The sequence below is a fragment of the Pinus tabuliformis genome, chromosome J (genome assembly GCF_031772625.1).
Source record: "Pinus tabuliformis cultivar Carrire ecotype Pingquan chromosome J, CPIR1, whole genome shotgun sequence".
Taxonomy (NCBI): domain Eukaryota; kingdom Viridiplantae; phylum Streptophyta; class Pinopsida; order Pinales; family Pinaceae; genus Pinus; species Pinus tabuliformis.
Window position 1 is genome coordinate 21828854 of NC_142295.1, and position 14719 is coordinate 21843572.

Below are 14719 nucleotides of genomic sequence, written 5' to 3' on the forward strand. Positions count from 1 at the left end.
AAATCCTATTGTGCCTATCTTTAAAAGTGGGGATAAAATCATTCCCTCTAATTAAAGGACCATTATGATTAGCAAAATTTTAGCCAAGATGTATGGGCTTATTCTAGAAAAGAATATTAGCCTGTAGCTTGAAATCCATGATAAAAGAGCTAAAGGCCAAGTTGAATTTAGGAGATATCATTCAATAGTGGACTATCTTGTTACTCTTAGTATAATTGCAAAGGAATTCTATAATAATAAAATTTATCTCTTTTGTTGTTTTGTTGAATTTAGAAAAAATTTTGACACTGTTCCTAGAACAATGTTTTGGGGAAGGCTAGAAGAGATTATGGTTCCTCTCAAGTTGAGGGTAACTATGACATGGTTGTATGAGAATGTAATTGCCAATTTTAGGACCATTGAGGATTGGACGGGAGAGATTAATTGTAATATTCGAGTCAAGCAAGAATGTCCCTTATCCCATACCTTTTTTGGTATTTACATTGATAATATAGAAGAGTGTTTGGAAGATGCATATTCTGTCAGTCCCAAGCTCATTGGTATAGTCATAACTCTTCTCCTTTATATTGACGATATTGTTCTATTGGCAAGGAGCCATTACACTCTTGGAAAACAACTTCTAATCCTCCAATATTTCTACATCAAAATGAACATGACTATTAATATTGTCAAAACTAAAGTCATGATAATTAAATAAAAAAAGATTACTATTTGGAGGGAGTTCCTTCATACAAATATTTGAGAATCAACATTCATCATAAGCTCAATTGGAATTATAACATTGAGAAAAAGATAAATGGAGATCGAAAAGTTTATTATGGGCTTGAAACAATTCTAAATCAACCGATCTAACAATAGTACCAACTTAATGAGAACTTTACTGAGTTCTTGTTTTTTTGGAGGTCACATCAAATCACAATTTTCATACCGATTTTAAAAAGTGGTGATGTAACATCACTCTTTTTTCATTTAAGGGTTAAAATTCCAACATTTTTTAACCTTGACATTAAAAACCAAATATGATGATTACTAAAGACATGAAAATGTGGGGATGTAGCATCACCTCAATTTTTTTAAATTAAAATTTAAACATTTTTCAATCATTGCATTAAAGACAAAATAGCATGACTACAAAGACATAAAAAAACAAGTTGAAATGCAAAAGTGGTGATGCAACATCACCCATTTTTTGGGGTTAAAATTCAAACATTTTCAATCATGGCATTAAAGACAAAATATCATGACTATGAAAGACATGAAAAAACACATTGAAATGCAAAAGTGGTGATGCAACATCACCCTTTTTTTGTAGGGTTAAAATTCAAATATTTTTCAATCATGACATTAAATTTCAAAGGTCATGACTACAAAAAACCCTAAAAATCAACACTTAAAAATTGTGTATTTTTTTTTTATTAAATACTTGTTTTTAGTGTTTTCAAAGTTTGCTAACATTTATTTTATTATATTTTATTTTGAGGTTAAAATTAACAATTAATTGACATTATAACCTCCACCTTAACACCATCGAAAAAGAAAAACATAAACTTGATTGTGAATATAAAAATGATAATGCATAAATTTTGTTTATTTATTTTTTAATTATTTGAGAAAGATATATATATATATATATATATATATATATATATATATATATATATATATATATATATATATATATATATATATATAAATATAAATAACTAACTAACTAACTCACCTTTTATTTGAAAAATGATTAAAAATTCCTTGTTAAAAAATGAAGGGAAATAACAATTTTTTTTAAAGAGAGAAAAAACATTAAAATACAAATTAAAAAGAAATTAAAAAAACCTTTGAAAATAATATATATATATATATATATATATATATATATATATATATATTAATAAACAATTGTGTGACACACAAACCTACGACTTATCCTCCTCTCCATAGACTATAAATTTACTCTTGGGGATGTGAAACTGAGATCTCTTTGTTTAAACAACACTTCATACTAAGACAATCACCAATTAAAATGCACCACAAAAATTGAAATAATAAATATTTTAAAAAGTTTTTTTTTAATTAAATAAATAAATAATATATTTAAAAAAATTAAATAAAAATTAGTTAAAAAAATAAAACATAAAAATAAAAATAAAAATGGTAATTTAAAAGTTTAAAAAAATATAATAAACACAAAATCAAAACATTTAAAAAGACCACAAATATATTTAGAAAAAATAAAAAAATTGTTGTGCGGCTCCACAGGGCCATAGGAAACTAGCGACATGGCCAGGTGCGGGCTATGTCATTGTTGCATGGCGACCCATGGGGACCTTGCTAGCTACCTAGCGACATGGACAGGTGTGGGCTATGTCATTAGTTGTATGGCGACTCCATGGGTGGACCTTGCTAGCTCCCTGGTAGCCTTTTCCGCCCGGAAAGGCTATGTCCAACATTTTTTTAATTTTTTGTTTTTTGTTTTGTTTTTTTGTTAATTTTAATATTTTATTTGTATTAATCATTTTTATTTTAAATATATATATATATATATATATATATATATATATATATATATATATATATATATATATATAATCCTCAAGCTTCTTAAGGATTTCTGCTCTACCATGCGTATGACTGTTAACACTGACAAAACAAAAGTTATGATTATCAAATCCAAGAAGGACACTTATGCTAATTTTATGTATGACAATAATAACTTGGAGGAAGTGTATTCTTACAAGTACCTAGGAATTGATATCCATCACAAGCTCAACTGGAACCATAGCATTGAGAAAAGGATTAATGGGGGGTGGAAAGCTTATTTTGGTCTTGAAAATAATTGTAAAACAACAAACCTCGTAATGTGGGATAAAAATAAGTTCCTCTTTGAAACTTTAGTTACTCCTGTTATCTTATATGGCTGTGAGGTTTGGGGTTGCAGCATCTCCAGAGAATCGTGGAGAAAGATTGAGCAAATCCAGAAGCGTTTTATAACTTATAACCTGAAAATTAAAAGTAATACACCCTATCCTATTCTCCTTATAGAAGCAAGTCTTTCCCCTATTGAGAGCCTAGCTATGCTTAGGTTTCTGTTGTACAAGCTCAAGCTCAACAACATAGATGATCATAGACTTCCTAAGCTAGCTTTAAATTCCAGCCAAAACCACCTAAGGCTCAATCGAGGATGGCATAAAGACACAAGGGCCTGGTTAAACTATTGGGAGATCAACGAGAATGATGCATTGCAAAACATAAATAACATTAAAGATATTGTTACTTCTAAGTTCAAAGAAAAATTGTGGTGTGAGAAAGATTTAGCGTCTAAAAGAAAATTAAGTTATTATAAGAAGGTCATCAACCCCACCCTTGAAGATCAAAAGTATCTCTCTATTTTAACTAGCTCAAAGAAGAAAATTAATATAGCAAAGATTAGAACGAATTCTCATGAGCTCCATAGTGAAACAGGTCGTTGGGCAGTTCCTAAAACGCCATGGATGGAAAGGATCTACCATATTTGTGAGAATAGGAGCATCGAGGATGAAAACCACTTCCTCTTAGAGTGCCCTGCGTACAACCACATTAGATCTCAATTTCACAATCTTTGTTACAATACTGACCTTCCTAGCCTTTTACAATGTCAAAATTATAGTGAGCTCGGGAGGCTTCTCTCCAAGCTTTTTGAGCATAGGAATAAAATCTTAAATCAAAATAAATAATTTTTTTATTTAGGTCCGATAGACCATTGTTTGGTCTCAGCGGACGTTAACCACCATCACCATCATAATATGGTTTGCAAGTTGTAGTGGTCAAAATTTGAATAATTTCATCAAAATATAAATTAGTAAGAGGAATATATTAAAAAAAAAGAAAACAACTTAACCAACATAAAATAACACTAAAAACTAAAGTTAAAAATGAAAAACAATGTAAAAATTAGTAAATAATAATTTTACAGAAATAATACCTGGATAATAATAATAATTTTAAAACGATATCATTAAAATAATTCTAAAATGAAATTAAAAGTAAATAAGACTAAACAAATAAATATTAATATTATATTAAAAACACAAATATAATATAAATGCAATGCACTATTAATAAATTATAAATAAACTAATTTTATCAATAAACCACTTATATTAATTGTTATGGCATAATAATATTAATATAATGATAATATAGATATAAAAAAATAAATGTACTCATTATTATTAATGAATTAGTAAATATATGTTGATATTATAATAATAATAATAATAATAATATCGCACTAGAAATATGAGTAGATTTATAATAGGTTATTATGTTTATAATTTAATATATTAATATTATTAAATATGTAGATAGATAAATGCTTATCAAAGTTAATTAATATTAAGATAATAAAATAATATATTAAAATTAATGTAGTAGGATATTAAATATGAATTTTATGTTATTGTGAATTGATAAAGATTTAAGGAACTTCTTAATAAAATAATATATTAAAATTAATGTAGTAGGATATTAAATATGAATTTTATGTTATTGTAAATTGATAAAGATCTTAAGGAACTTAGAGTTGAGAGATTATTAACTTCGAGTTTTCAATCATTATTGAGGTTATTTGGATGTTTGCATATCTTAAGAGTTTCTCTGAATCTTTTTTTGATGTGATGCTTAGTGAGGAGGGAATGCTCAGCAAGAGCAGTGGACCAAGAGCAGAGGAGAAAGAGCATTGATTTTTAATGTCAGCGCAATGATCCTTTATTCTTGTTTTAAATAATCCACTGGTTTCACCAATATAGACCTTTCCACATGAACAATTAATTTTATAGACTCTTTTTCATTGGCACTGATCAATGTTGTCCTTAATAGATTTCATTTTATATCTTACTGTTTCTAATGGTTTGAAAGTACGGAGGTCAACTGCTTGACCTTGTCCTACTACAGCCCTTCACCTTCATCACCAAAATGCAAACATTATTCAACATCCCCTCTCCACTATTTAATGCCATCTGGGTGACAAACCCATTTAATGACCCTTAGGTAGGTGAGGTGGTGGGCTTGTCCCCCCCAAGCCCCCTCTGGGATTGTATGCGCACCCCTATCATCAGAGAAAAAATTTAAAACAATTATTATAATATTTTTTTACCGATTTTATAGATATCTTGGCATGGTAAGTTTGAACTTTGTAATGTACACAATCAAAGTGTTCCATAGATTTGAACATCACTAAATCCATTTATACATTAAAAAATTCATTATAAACAAAAGAAATTCCTAGTATCATAATTTTTTTTTGTCCATTGATTCAAAACCCAAAAATTACAAAAAGTCCAATAATTAGACTACCACCTTTTAAAGTACCCCCACTTTCATTATTCCTTATGTCGATTTCGAATGTGGCAATGAGAATCTCCCTCTACCGATCAAATTTTGGAAAGATTTTGAAATATTTTCAAAATTTACAATTAACATAAATCAATCATAATGTATATTTAATTTTAAATTTAATCACCATATAAGTGTTTTTTTACTTAAAAGCACATTTTTTTGAAACGTAAGAGCACTTTTTTTTAAAAGGAAAAAACTTTTTTCATTGATAACAAAAAAACAATTCCATTTGCTAAATTCTGTGAACATATATGGCAGAGAAATGGCCATAAATAGGGACTAGGCTTCCATATAAAAACCCATATAAGCTTCCATATAAAAACAAAAATAGATCAAAACAATAACAAAATAAACTCAACCACCAACAAAACAACCATACAAAAAACATTGAACATAGAGGTGCCCTGAATCATACACGGAGAACCTATAGAAAACCAGCCAAAAAGGCATGTGCCCAGAGGAAATACATACTGAGCCTCCATTAAAAGGAGAAAGGCCCCAGTCTGTTGATTGAGCCACTGAATAGTCGAAATGAATCTGCCCATGCATGACAAAGGCTCCTCGCTTAAATAGTGGGTCTGCCAAGTCATTCTGCTCGGAAGATATGGAGGTCAAAGAGACTATCAAGGATTGAATTTGGTCCATGTAGTGAAGTAATGATCAAACTTCTAATGAAGTAATGATGAAACTTCTAGCAAGGAATAATTATTGACCTAATCAATAACCATTTTTGAGTTTCTTACTATCAAAATCTCCTTTACAACCATCCAAGAAACACCCACACAAAACCAACACCTCTGCTGTAACATTAGTGCAAGTGCAATTGACCATAAGAAATAAAAAAATAAAAAGCCACAAAAAGTCTAAAGTTGATTATGGCTCCCACCCGCACTCACCATTTGCAGAGTAAAAAAAAACCTATTGGGAAGATATTGTCTAGAATTAAAACCTATTGGGAAGATATTGTCTAGAATTTTGTATGTCTCTATAGACCAATTTCCATAAAATAAACAATAATTCACTTTCTCAAATCTGATACTTTATTCTCAAACATACAATAATACAGCACCAGATACCCAAAAAAAGGATATAATCTCGCAACTGTAACTAAGTTCTCAAGAGCACTTCACTAAGCACTTAGCTACAGTTGCAAGATCATATAATTGGTGTTATTATTGGCCATGCGCGTTCATCCAACGTTCTTTTCGTGAGAGATAATGTGCGAACGTGAAGAACGAGGCAATTCATAGGAAGTAGAGTGGGAGATCATGACCAACTCACACTTCTAACTATTCAAAAGTTGAAATTACATTTAATAACTGACTTCACCACCTTGGTTCCTGGAAATAGAAATCACATTTAATAACTGTGAGTTCGCCACCTTTGATCATGCAAATAATCATGACATTAAATTTCAACATATAAATAAGATTCTTTTTAATGGCGTTGTTTGGGCCTTTTTCTTTGGACAAGTTTACTGGAAGAATTGCTTGCATGGTTAGAATTTGGTAAAATAAATCTTACAAACGCAGTGTTTAAATTATGTTTTTGAAAATGGTAATGGATTCAGCACTATCAAAAATTTCCAGTGCACCTAAAATCTTGTTTAAAATTTAACGACTTTAACTTGGATTTATAGGGCACTTGAAATCTTGTTTGAAATTTAACAACTTTAACTTGGATTTACAGAAATCCCTATCGAAATTTAACAAAATATTGCTCCAACTTTCATGATTTTCCAAACAAAAAAAGTCTCATTAAATTATAGCTTTTTGTTTTTAGAGGAAAGAAATTATAATATTTTTTGAGTGACATTAAGATCTCTAATCTATAAATGATTTTATATTTATTTTGGAATATTTAGATTGTGCAGATTATATAGAATAATATTACAATTAAATTTAGAAAAATTAAATTATATATTTTAATATAAATAAATTTAAAAATAGAAGGAAAAAAAAGTTAAAAATAGTAGGTCGAAGCTTAAAAAATGATAAGAAAAGGCTTAAAAGTAGTATGTTTAATCAAATTAATAATTTTTTTAGTTTTTCGGAGTATAACTTTTTGGTTATATTTGTTTAAAATTTAGTAAAAATATTTAAAAAGAATATTGGAATTATTGATATTAGTTATTGAGAATGTATATTTAAATATGATGAGAGTAAGTTGAATTCATTTATATATTTGAAAAACAATTTTATTAAAGAAAAATTGTAATTTAGTTAAAAATTATATAATTAAATTAAAAAATTATATCCACTCTTTTAACCTTTCTAATAATAAATTTTTAGCTGGATTTGAGACAAACAATTATGGTAAATTTCTACCTGGAAATTTCCAACTGGATTTTATGGTAAATTTCTACCTGGAAATTTCCAACTGGATTTTATTTGAGACAAACAATTCTGGTAAATTTCTAGCTGGATTTGATTTGAGACAAACAATCCAGGTAAATATTTTCTTAGATTTGAATTGAGAGAAAGCAATTCTGGTCAAATTTTACCTATATTAGATTTGAGACAAACTGATTGAGAAAATATAACCTGAAAAGTCCAAAAAAAATATCATGTTCAGACTCTGAGATTTAACCTATGGAACCCATCCTTGTTTGAATACCTCGACTCTACAGCCTCTGAGGTTAAATAGTTTCCCTCCTCAGTTGTATTCCATACAGAGCCTTACGCATCTTATCAGGTACCCATCTTCGTCTTGCATGTTGGGTACTTGAGTGTGGCGATATATAGTCAGAGCCCTGGGTAAGGGATATATAGACTGTGTATATACTATGCAGGAACCCAATTGGGTCTAATCTCTTTGGTTAATTGGCTCTAAGTCTATATAGTTTATTATTTTGCATATTCAGACAGCGTGATTTGATATGCTTATATACACATTGTGTATACATTTAGACTAACCCATCTTTGTCTTATATTTTAGCTAAATGGCTTTGAGTCTTTACTTCGTTAAATCCACATTCCATGCATGCTGCTCGAATTGCATCAGATATATTCACATTCAGTATATAGATGTATAGATTGGGTCTTGAATCTGTTTGACATCCATATTCTAGTGTCTGATATGAAGTAAAATATGTTGTGTTTTACTCTTGCAGGAACCACTCTTGCTTTGAAATACTGGCTCTGTCTCTGAATTGAACCCCTTAGTCCTGAATCTGTTTTGCCTTCATTGAACCTGGGAAACATGTCAAGGAGAAGGGGATGGGGAGTTGGCAGTGGCCAATTCCTACCAGAAGAGTCCTTCCAGAGCTGGGGGAGTTATGCAAATGCTCTGAGGCAGACAGGGAGTAGGCTCCATGACAGAGTGTTTGCAAGGTCTTCGGCTGAGCTGGAAATGACTGAGGTTCGGGCTAGGAGTGGGCATGACATGAAGAAGAATCTAAATTGGTGGGACTTGATCTGGTTCGGAATTGGCTCTGTTATTGGTGCTGGGATTTTCGTCCTAACAGGCATGGAAACCAAAAAAGTAGCTGGGCCTGCAGTCCTATTGTCCTTTGTTATTTCAGGAATCTCTGCCTTGCTTGCTGTCTTTTGTTACACTGAATTTGCTGTGGAAATCCCAATAACAGGTAAGAGTCTATTTGATTTATTTTTTCTACTACATGCAAGACTTTGTAGCTAGGAGTCAAAATAGTCCTTATTTTGTCTCCTATCATCTGGTGTTAATTCTATCATACATAGTTTCTTAACAGTACATAAACAAAATTATTTCTGGTAAGTTAAGATTCCGCAAAATAACACAATCTGAAGATGCCAAATAACATGATCCCCCAAAATACTTGTGGTGTTTAATATTGTTTTCTTAATAGTACATCAACAAAATTATTTCTTGTCAAGTTACAATCATAGTGCTTTTCGGAGATGAACACGGATGACATTCGTGTTCCATCTTCAAGTATATTTTACTGAACTAAGTTCACCAAATACTTGTGAGAGTTGTATTTCATAGGACACGATCCGATTCACTCGAACGAGTTTACATAGGCGCTTATTCTGGACCGAAATGAAGGCACAAGTGAGAGCCGGGCAAACAGGGGGCACGAACATGCACAAGGCCCACCCCTGGTCACAACTTAGCATTTTTGATACGGGCATGTGTGCTCGGGCGCGCCGTCACATGGAATGGGCGCGCCGTCACATGGAATGACCTGACCGAACGAGTTTACATGGGCGCCCTCAAACGACCCGACCGAATGAGTGTACACGGGCGCCTTCAAACGACCTGACTGAACGAGTTTACATGGCAAATGAAGGCACATGAGAGCATTGGGCAAATGGACAGCATGAACATGCACAAGGTCCACACCGGTCACAAATTAGTATTTTTGATTTGGGCACGTGTGCCTGGGCATGCCCTCACACGGAACGACCTGACCGAATGAGTTTACATGGGCGCCCTCAAATGACCCGACCGACTCAGTTTACACAGGCGCCCTCAAACGACCCGACCAAACGAGTTTACACGGGTGCCCTCACACGACACGACCCGACCTGACCAAACAAGTTTACATGGCAAATGAAGGCATATTGTTCTTTTCTTTCATAGTGGGCATAAGTGATATCTATGTTTTATCAAGTCAAACCATCCTAGTACTTCTCAAGATGAGTTTATATAATATAGTTATTTAGTGAACTAATTTTGCATAATATCTTGCATCTATATATATATTGTTGACTTGACTTATTGGGAATTTGAACTTTGAATCTCATGGTTTACACAGTGCTTTGTAACATGGTGATTACCAATTGAGTTGCCTCATGAGCGTATTCAGTTATATATATTTATAGTAATATCTTTTTTTAAAGACAATTTCCTAAACATTATCTTTACCTCTCTAGAAGTCAAATCTGTGCTACTGATGGGAAACTCCACATATGAACAGCCTGACAAACATCAGCCTACCATCACTTTCAGCAGTAGTCTATCTGTTCTACATTTTGGAGGGTTATTTGGTATATTTTTCAGGGCTAATTTGTTAGGGATTTCTTGGAATCACAAGTTTGAGTTGTAAACTCTCCACAATCTGAGTGCCCCAGAGGTTTTTCAGGATGTTGAATCCATATATATAATCAAAAACCCATTTTAAACAACAACAAAAAAAAAGATTTGGCCAAAAATAATTTTGTTAGATTCCCACCAAAAACTCCACAACTTAACATGTTTAAACCAGATCTCACTTTTACTTTTATCTGTTAAAAATATAATAGGTTTCTTCGGTACAACCACGTGCATCAATTCATCTTCAAATCAAGTATGGTGTAGTTACATAATCCATTCATATTGTCTTTTGTATTCGAACCAATATTGTGAGTTGCCTGATCAAAATCGGATTATCATTCATGAACATACATAGAACCGACTTGCAGGTGGTTGGTTATGCTCTTGGTGTTATAGTGGCAGCAATGAGGTTTGATCCTGGGTCTCCCGTGGATTAAACTTGATAGTTACCGATTCACCATGTGGTTAAAAAAAAACATACATAGAATGGGTGGACATTCTGTTCCTTTCAGTGGCAAAATGTTCCTGTTTTCAATTTGTTTTAAACTATGTACGCACATGCTTTTTCTTAGTTGCAAGTGTAGAAAAACTTTCCTTGGTCCGAAGACAGAGGATAGCTGTCTAAAAGGCCTTGTACCCAAAATGACCTAATGCATCTGAAAAGGATTTTACTGGCATATGCATTTGAATGACATTGTTTGTTTTCATTAGGCAAATTCCAGTCTATTCAAGGTGGGTTGGACTTGGGTTGTGTCCATGGAGTCATGTAATCATTCAGCATCTGCATATTAAGAATGTTATATTAAGATTGTTGGCAATCTTTTCTATTATATCCAGGAATCTGTATTAGGATGTCTTCCTAGGGTACTGCATTTTTTAAGACTTCATATTCTTCTCATCTGTTAGTACATTTGTAGTTCACTAAAAGCATCCGTCTAAAGTAATTTTTTTAAACATACCGATGTTGTTGAAACTTGACTACGGTAAACTTGCTGCATATGTTGTTGGAAAGCCTGGTACTATACAAGGTTGCATTGTCATCGGTTTTTAACTTCAATCTTGTTGCATTTTTAGCATTTTGATTTATCTAATTCAGAGGGTTATGGGTATAATACATCTTTCAGTTTCACAGTTGGGGTGTGTGAGTTGGTTATTTCTCTAGGTGTAAATTTCATTTTAGAGTTCATTATTTTGCAGGGAAAGGTATTTATTACAAATGAATACTAAGGAGATGTGTAATTTTTTAGTATTTATGATGAAAATTTATGTGAGATTGAAAAGAGAGTGTTATTATGTTTACTAATAGGATAATTAATGATACTTTTACAACTCAAATAGAAGAAATGTATAATTCTATAAATGTTCAATATGAAGTTGATATATAACATTTTAAAAATTATTAGTAATAAAAAATTTTCAATGTTACCTATAAATTTAGATAGAGAAAGGGAAAATTGAATGTAAAAAAAATTCATATTCTGTCAAAAGTGCTTTCTACTGCTAATTCCTTCAATGCCGAATCCAATGTTGTCACTGGCATTTAAAAAAATATTAAAAACAAAAAAATTAGATATCTTTTGTTTTATATAGATATGAAAATCCTACATCAATGAGGTTTTGCAACTTATTATTTCCATATTCAACATGGCAATGATACATGGTATTTAAAAAAAAAAAAATTTAAAAAAAAATTTTAGAGAAATAAAAAATAAAAAATTTCTTATTAGGTTTAGATGTGATTTTTTACTTTTAAAATATGAAAGTGATATGTAATTTCTTTAATAACTGTTAATAAAAATTTATATAATTTCTTTTAATCTTAATAAGAAAATGACTTATAACCCATATATTCTCTCCTAATTTATTATGAAGTGAGATTAAATCTTTCTAAATACAATTCTTTCCTTAAATCTTATACTTAAAAAACTTCACATTTCTTTTGAAGTTAAAATAAAATTATAATAATATATTTATACTGTCTGGATTTTTATAAATTAATGATTTTTTTAAAATTACATACATATCTTTGTCAAACCCTCACAGTTTTCTAGAATGGTTGTGTGCAAGTGTGAAGCTTATTATTGAAATACTTCAAAATACCTATTGGTTTCTTCGATTTTTATAAATTAATGATTTTTTTATTTATTTTTTAATTACATGCATGTCTTTGTCAAACCCTCACAGTTTTCTAGAATGGTTGTGTGAAGCTTATTCTTGAAATACTTCAAAATACCTATCGGTGTTGTGTACTGATTTCTGGGCATTATTGATACTATAAAGGTATTTATCTAATGTAGTTTGATTAGAAGGATTAGGTCATCCTTCTAGTCCTTATTTGTGTTGAAGTGTCAGCAAGGATGTTAATTAGCTGTTGTTATAAACATAATCGTATTCCCTCAATTAATGATTTTGCAGGTGGGTCATTTGCCTATCTCAGAGTGGAATTGGGAGACTTTATTGCATTCATAGCAGCAGGCAACATCATATTTGAATACATCATTGGTGGAGCAGCAGTTGCAAGGTCATGGACATCCTACTTTACCACACTCTGTAACCACCAACCTAATGATTTCCGCATTCACACAAACCTTTCTGAGAATTACAATGAATTGGACCCAATAGCGGTTGGCATCCTCTTCATAACATGCATCGTCGCCATAAGGAGCACCAAAGCTACATCCAGAATAAACTCCATCGCCTCTGTAGTTCATATTGTGGTCCTTGTGTTCATCATCATTGCTGGGCTAACACATGCTGAACCATCAAACTTCTCAGATTTTATGCCTTACGGAGTAAGGGGTATTTTCTCAGCAGGTGCAGTTCTGTATTTTGCATATATCGGCTTCGATGCAGTTGCAACAATGGCAGAAGAGACCAAAAATCCAGCAAAGGATATTCCTATTGGACTAGTTGGGTCCATGGTGGTCATCATAATGGTCTACTGTCTCATGGCTGTGACTCTGTGCCTGATGCAAAACTACAGAGATGTTGACCCTCATGCTCCATTCAGTGTTGTATTTGAAAAGGTGGGAATGAAGTGGGCTAAGTACATAGTAGCCTTTGGGGCCCTTGAGGGCATGACCACTGTCCTAATGGTGAGTGTTGTAGGCCAAGCCAGGTATCTGACCCACATTGCAAGGACACATATGTTGCCACCATGGTTTGCATTGGTGCATGAAAAAACAGGAACTCCAATCAATGCAACTGCCATAATGGTCATAGCCACAGCAGTTGTAGCATTTTTCACAGAGCTAGATATCCTCTCCGACCTGCTATCCATCAGCACCTTGTGCATATTTTGTTTAGTAGCCATAGCACTACTGGTTAGGAGATACTACGTATCAGGCCAAACAAGCATTAGAAATCAGAGATTTCTGATCATGTTTCTGGTTATAATCATTGGATCCTCAATTGGGACTGCTGTATATTGGGCTAAGAGTAAGGGGTGGATTGGTTATGTAATAACAGTGCCTTTATTGCTTCTGGGTACATTAGGATTACAGCTGTTTGTTCCACAGGCTATAAAACCAAATCTGTGGGGAGTGCCATTGGTGCCATGGATACCTGCCCTATCCATTGCCATAAACATTTTTCTTTTGGGTACCTTTAAAAAGGCTGCCTTTATCAGGTTTGCTGTTTGGACTGCAATAATGCTATTGTATTACATCTTTTTTGGACTGCATGCATCATATGACACTGCCAAAGCTGCTGACATGGAGAGGATGGAGAAGGTTGATAATATGGGGACAGTCCCTGCAGTTTGAAGGTGGCAATTTGGCTCCACATCATCAAAATGGGAGTCTTGTTAATAGAGGTCTATGGAGATTTATCTTGAATTTTATTTGTACTATTTAAAGTTTACAGAGTTCTTAAATTTAACTTTCCTGAGGGTAGTTTATATGCAATGACTTTCTGGGGCAGAGGTGTATAAGGTTCATGGCGCAGTGTATATTTATATATTTGTAATGTTAAAAATGGTTAAATGCATTATGCAGTTTCCCAGATGCCTTTGAACTTATATTTGTATGGAGTTTTTAAATTCTTCTTCGCATGTAATGAATTTCCTATTGAAATATTTTTTTTTCCTATTGATTTTTTCTTTTTTCAATTACATTTTAAAGTGTGGTTTGTGTATTTATAATAATGTTGAGACCTAATTTTTCAGATTTGAGTGAGCGACATAGGTCGTGTCTATAAAAGTAAAGTATGCAAGTAAAAATAATTAATTTAAAACAAAATTAAAATGATTTATATTTATTATTAAAATTATATATTAAACTTGATAAATATTAATATTAAAAAACACAGTAAATATTATAATTTTTTTTAA

General features: G+C 31.9%; 1 protein-coding gene across 1 annotated transcript; it reads left to right on the forward strand.

Annotated features, from left to right (window-relative positions):
• Window positions 1–8483: 8483 nt before the first annotated feature.
• On the forward strand, window positions 8484–14362 carry LOC149225218 (cationic amino acid transporter 1-like). Its single transcript, XM_089375051.1, has 2 exons — window positions 8484–8959; window positions 12805–14362. The coding sequence occupies exons 1-2, from the start codon at window positions 8575–8577 to the stop codon at window positions 14151–14153; spliced, it is 1734 nt and encodes a 577-aa protein (XP_089231177.1). The 5' UTR covers window positions 8484–8574; the 3' UTR covers window positions 14154–14362.
• The last annotated feature ends 357 nt before the right edge of the window (window positions 14363–14719 follow it).

What these genes read in the sequence shown, in the direction of transcription:
- LOC149225218 (XM_089375051.1), top strand. Translation starts at nt 8,575, where the DNA reads ATGTCAAGGAGAAGGGGATGGGGAGTTGGCAGTGGCCAATTCCTACCA. An exon ending in TGTGGAAATCCCAATAACAG is followed by an intron (nt 8,960 to 12,804) that starts GTAAGAGTCTAT and finishes ATGATTTTGCAG; the next exon opens with GTGGGTCATTTGCCTATCTC.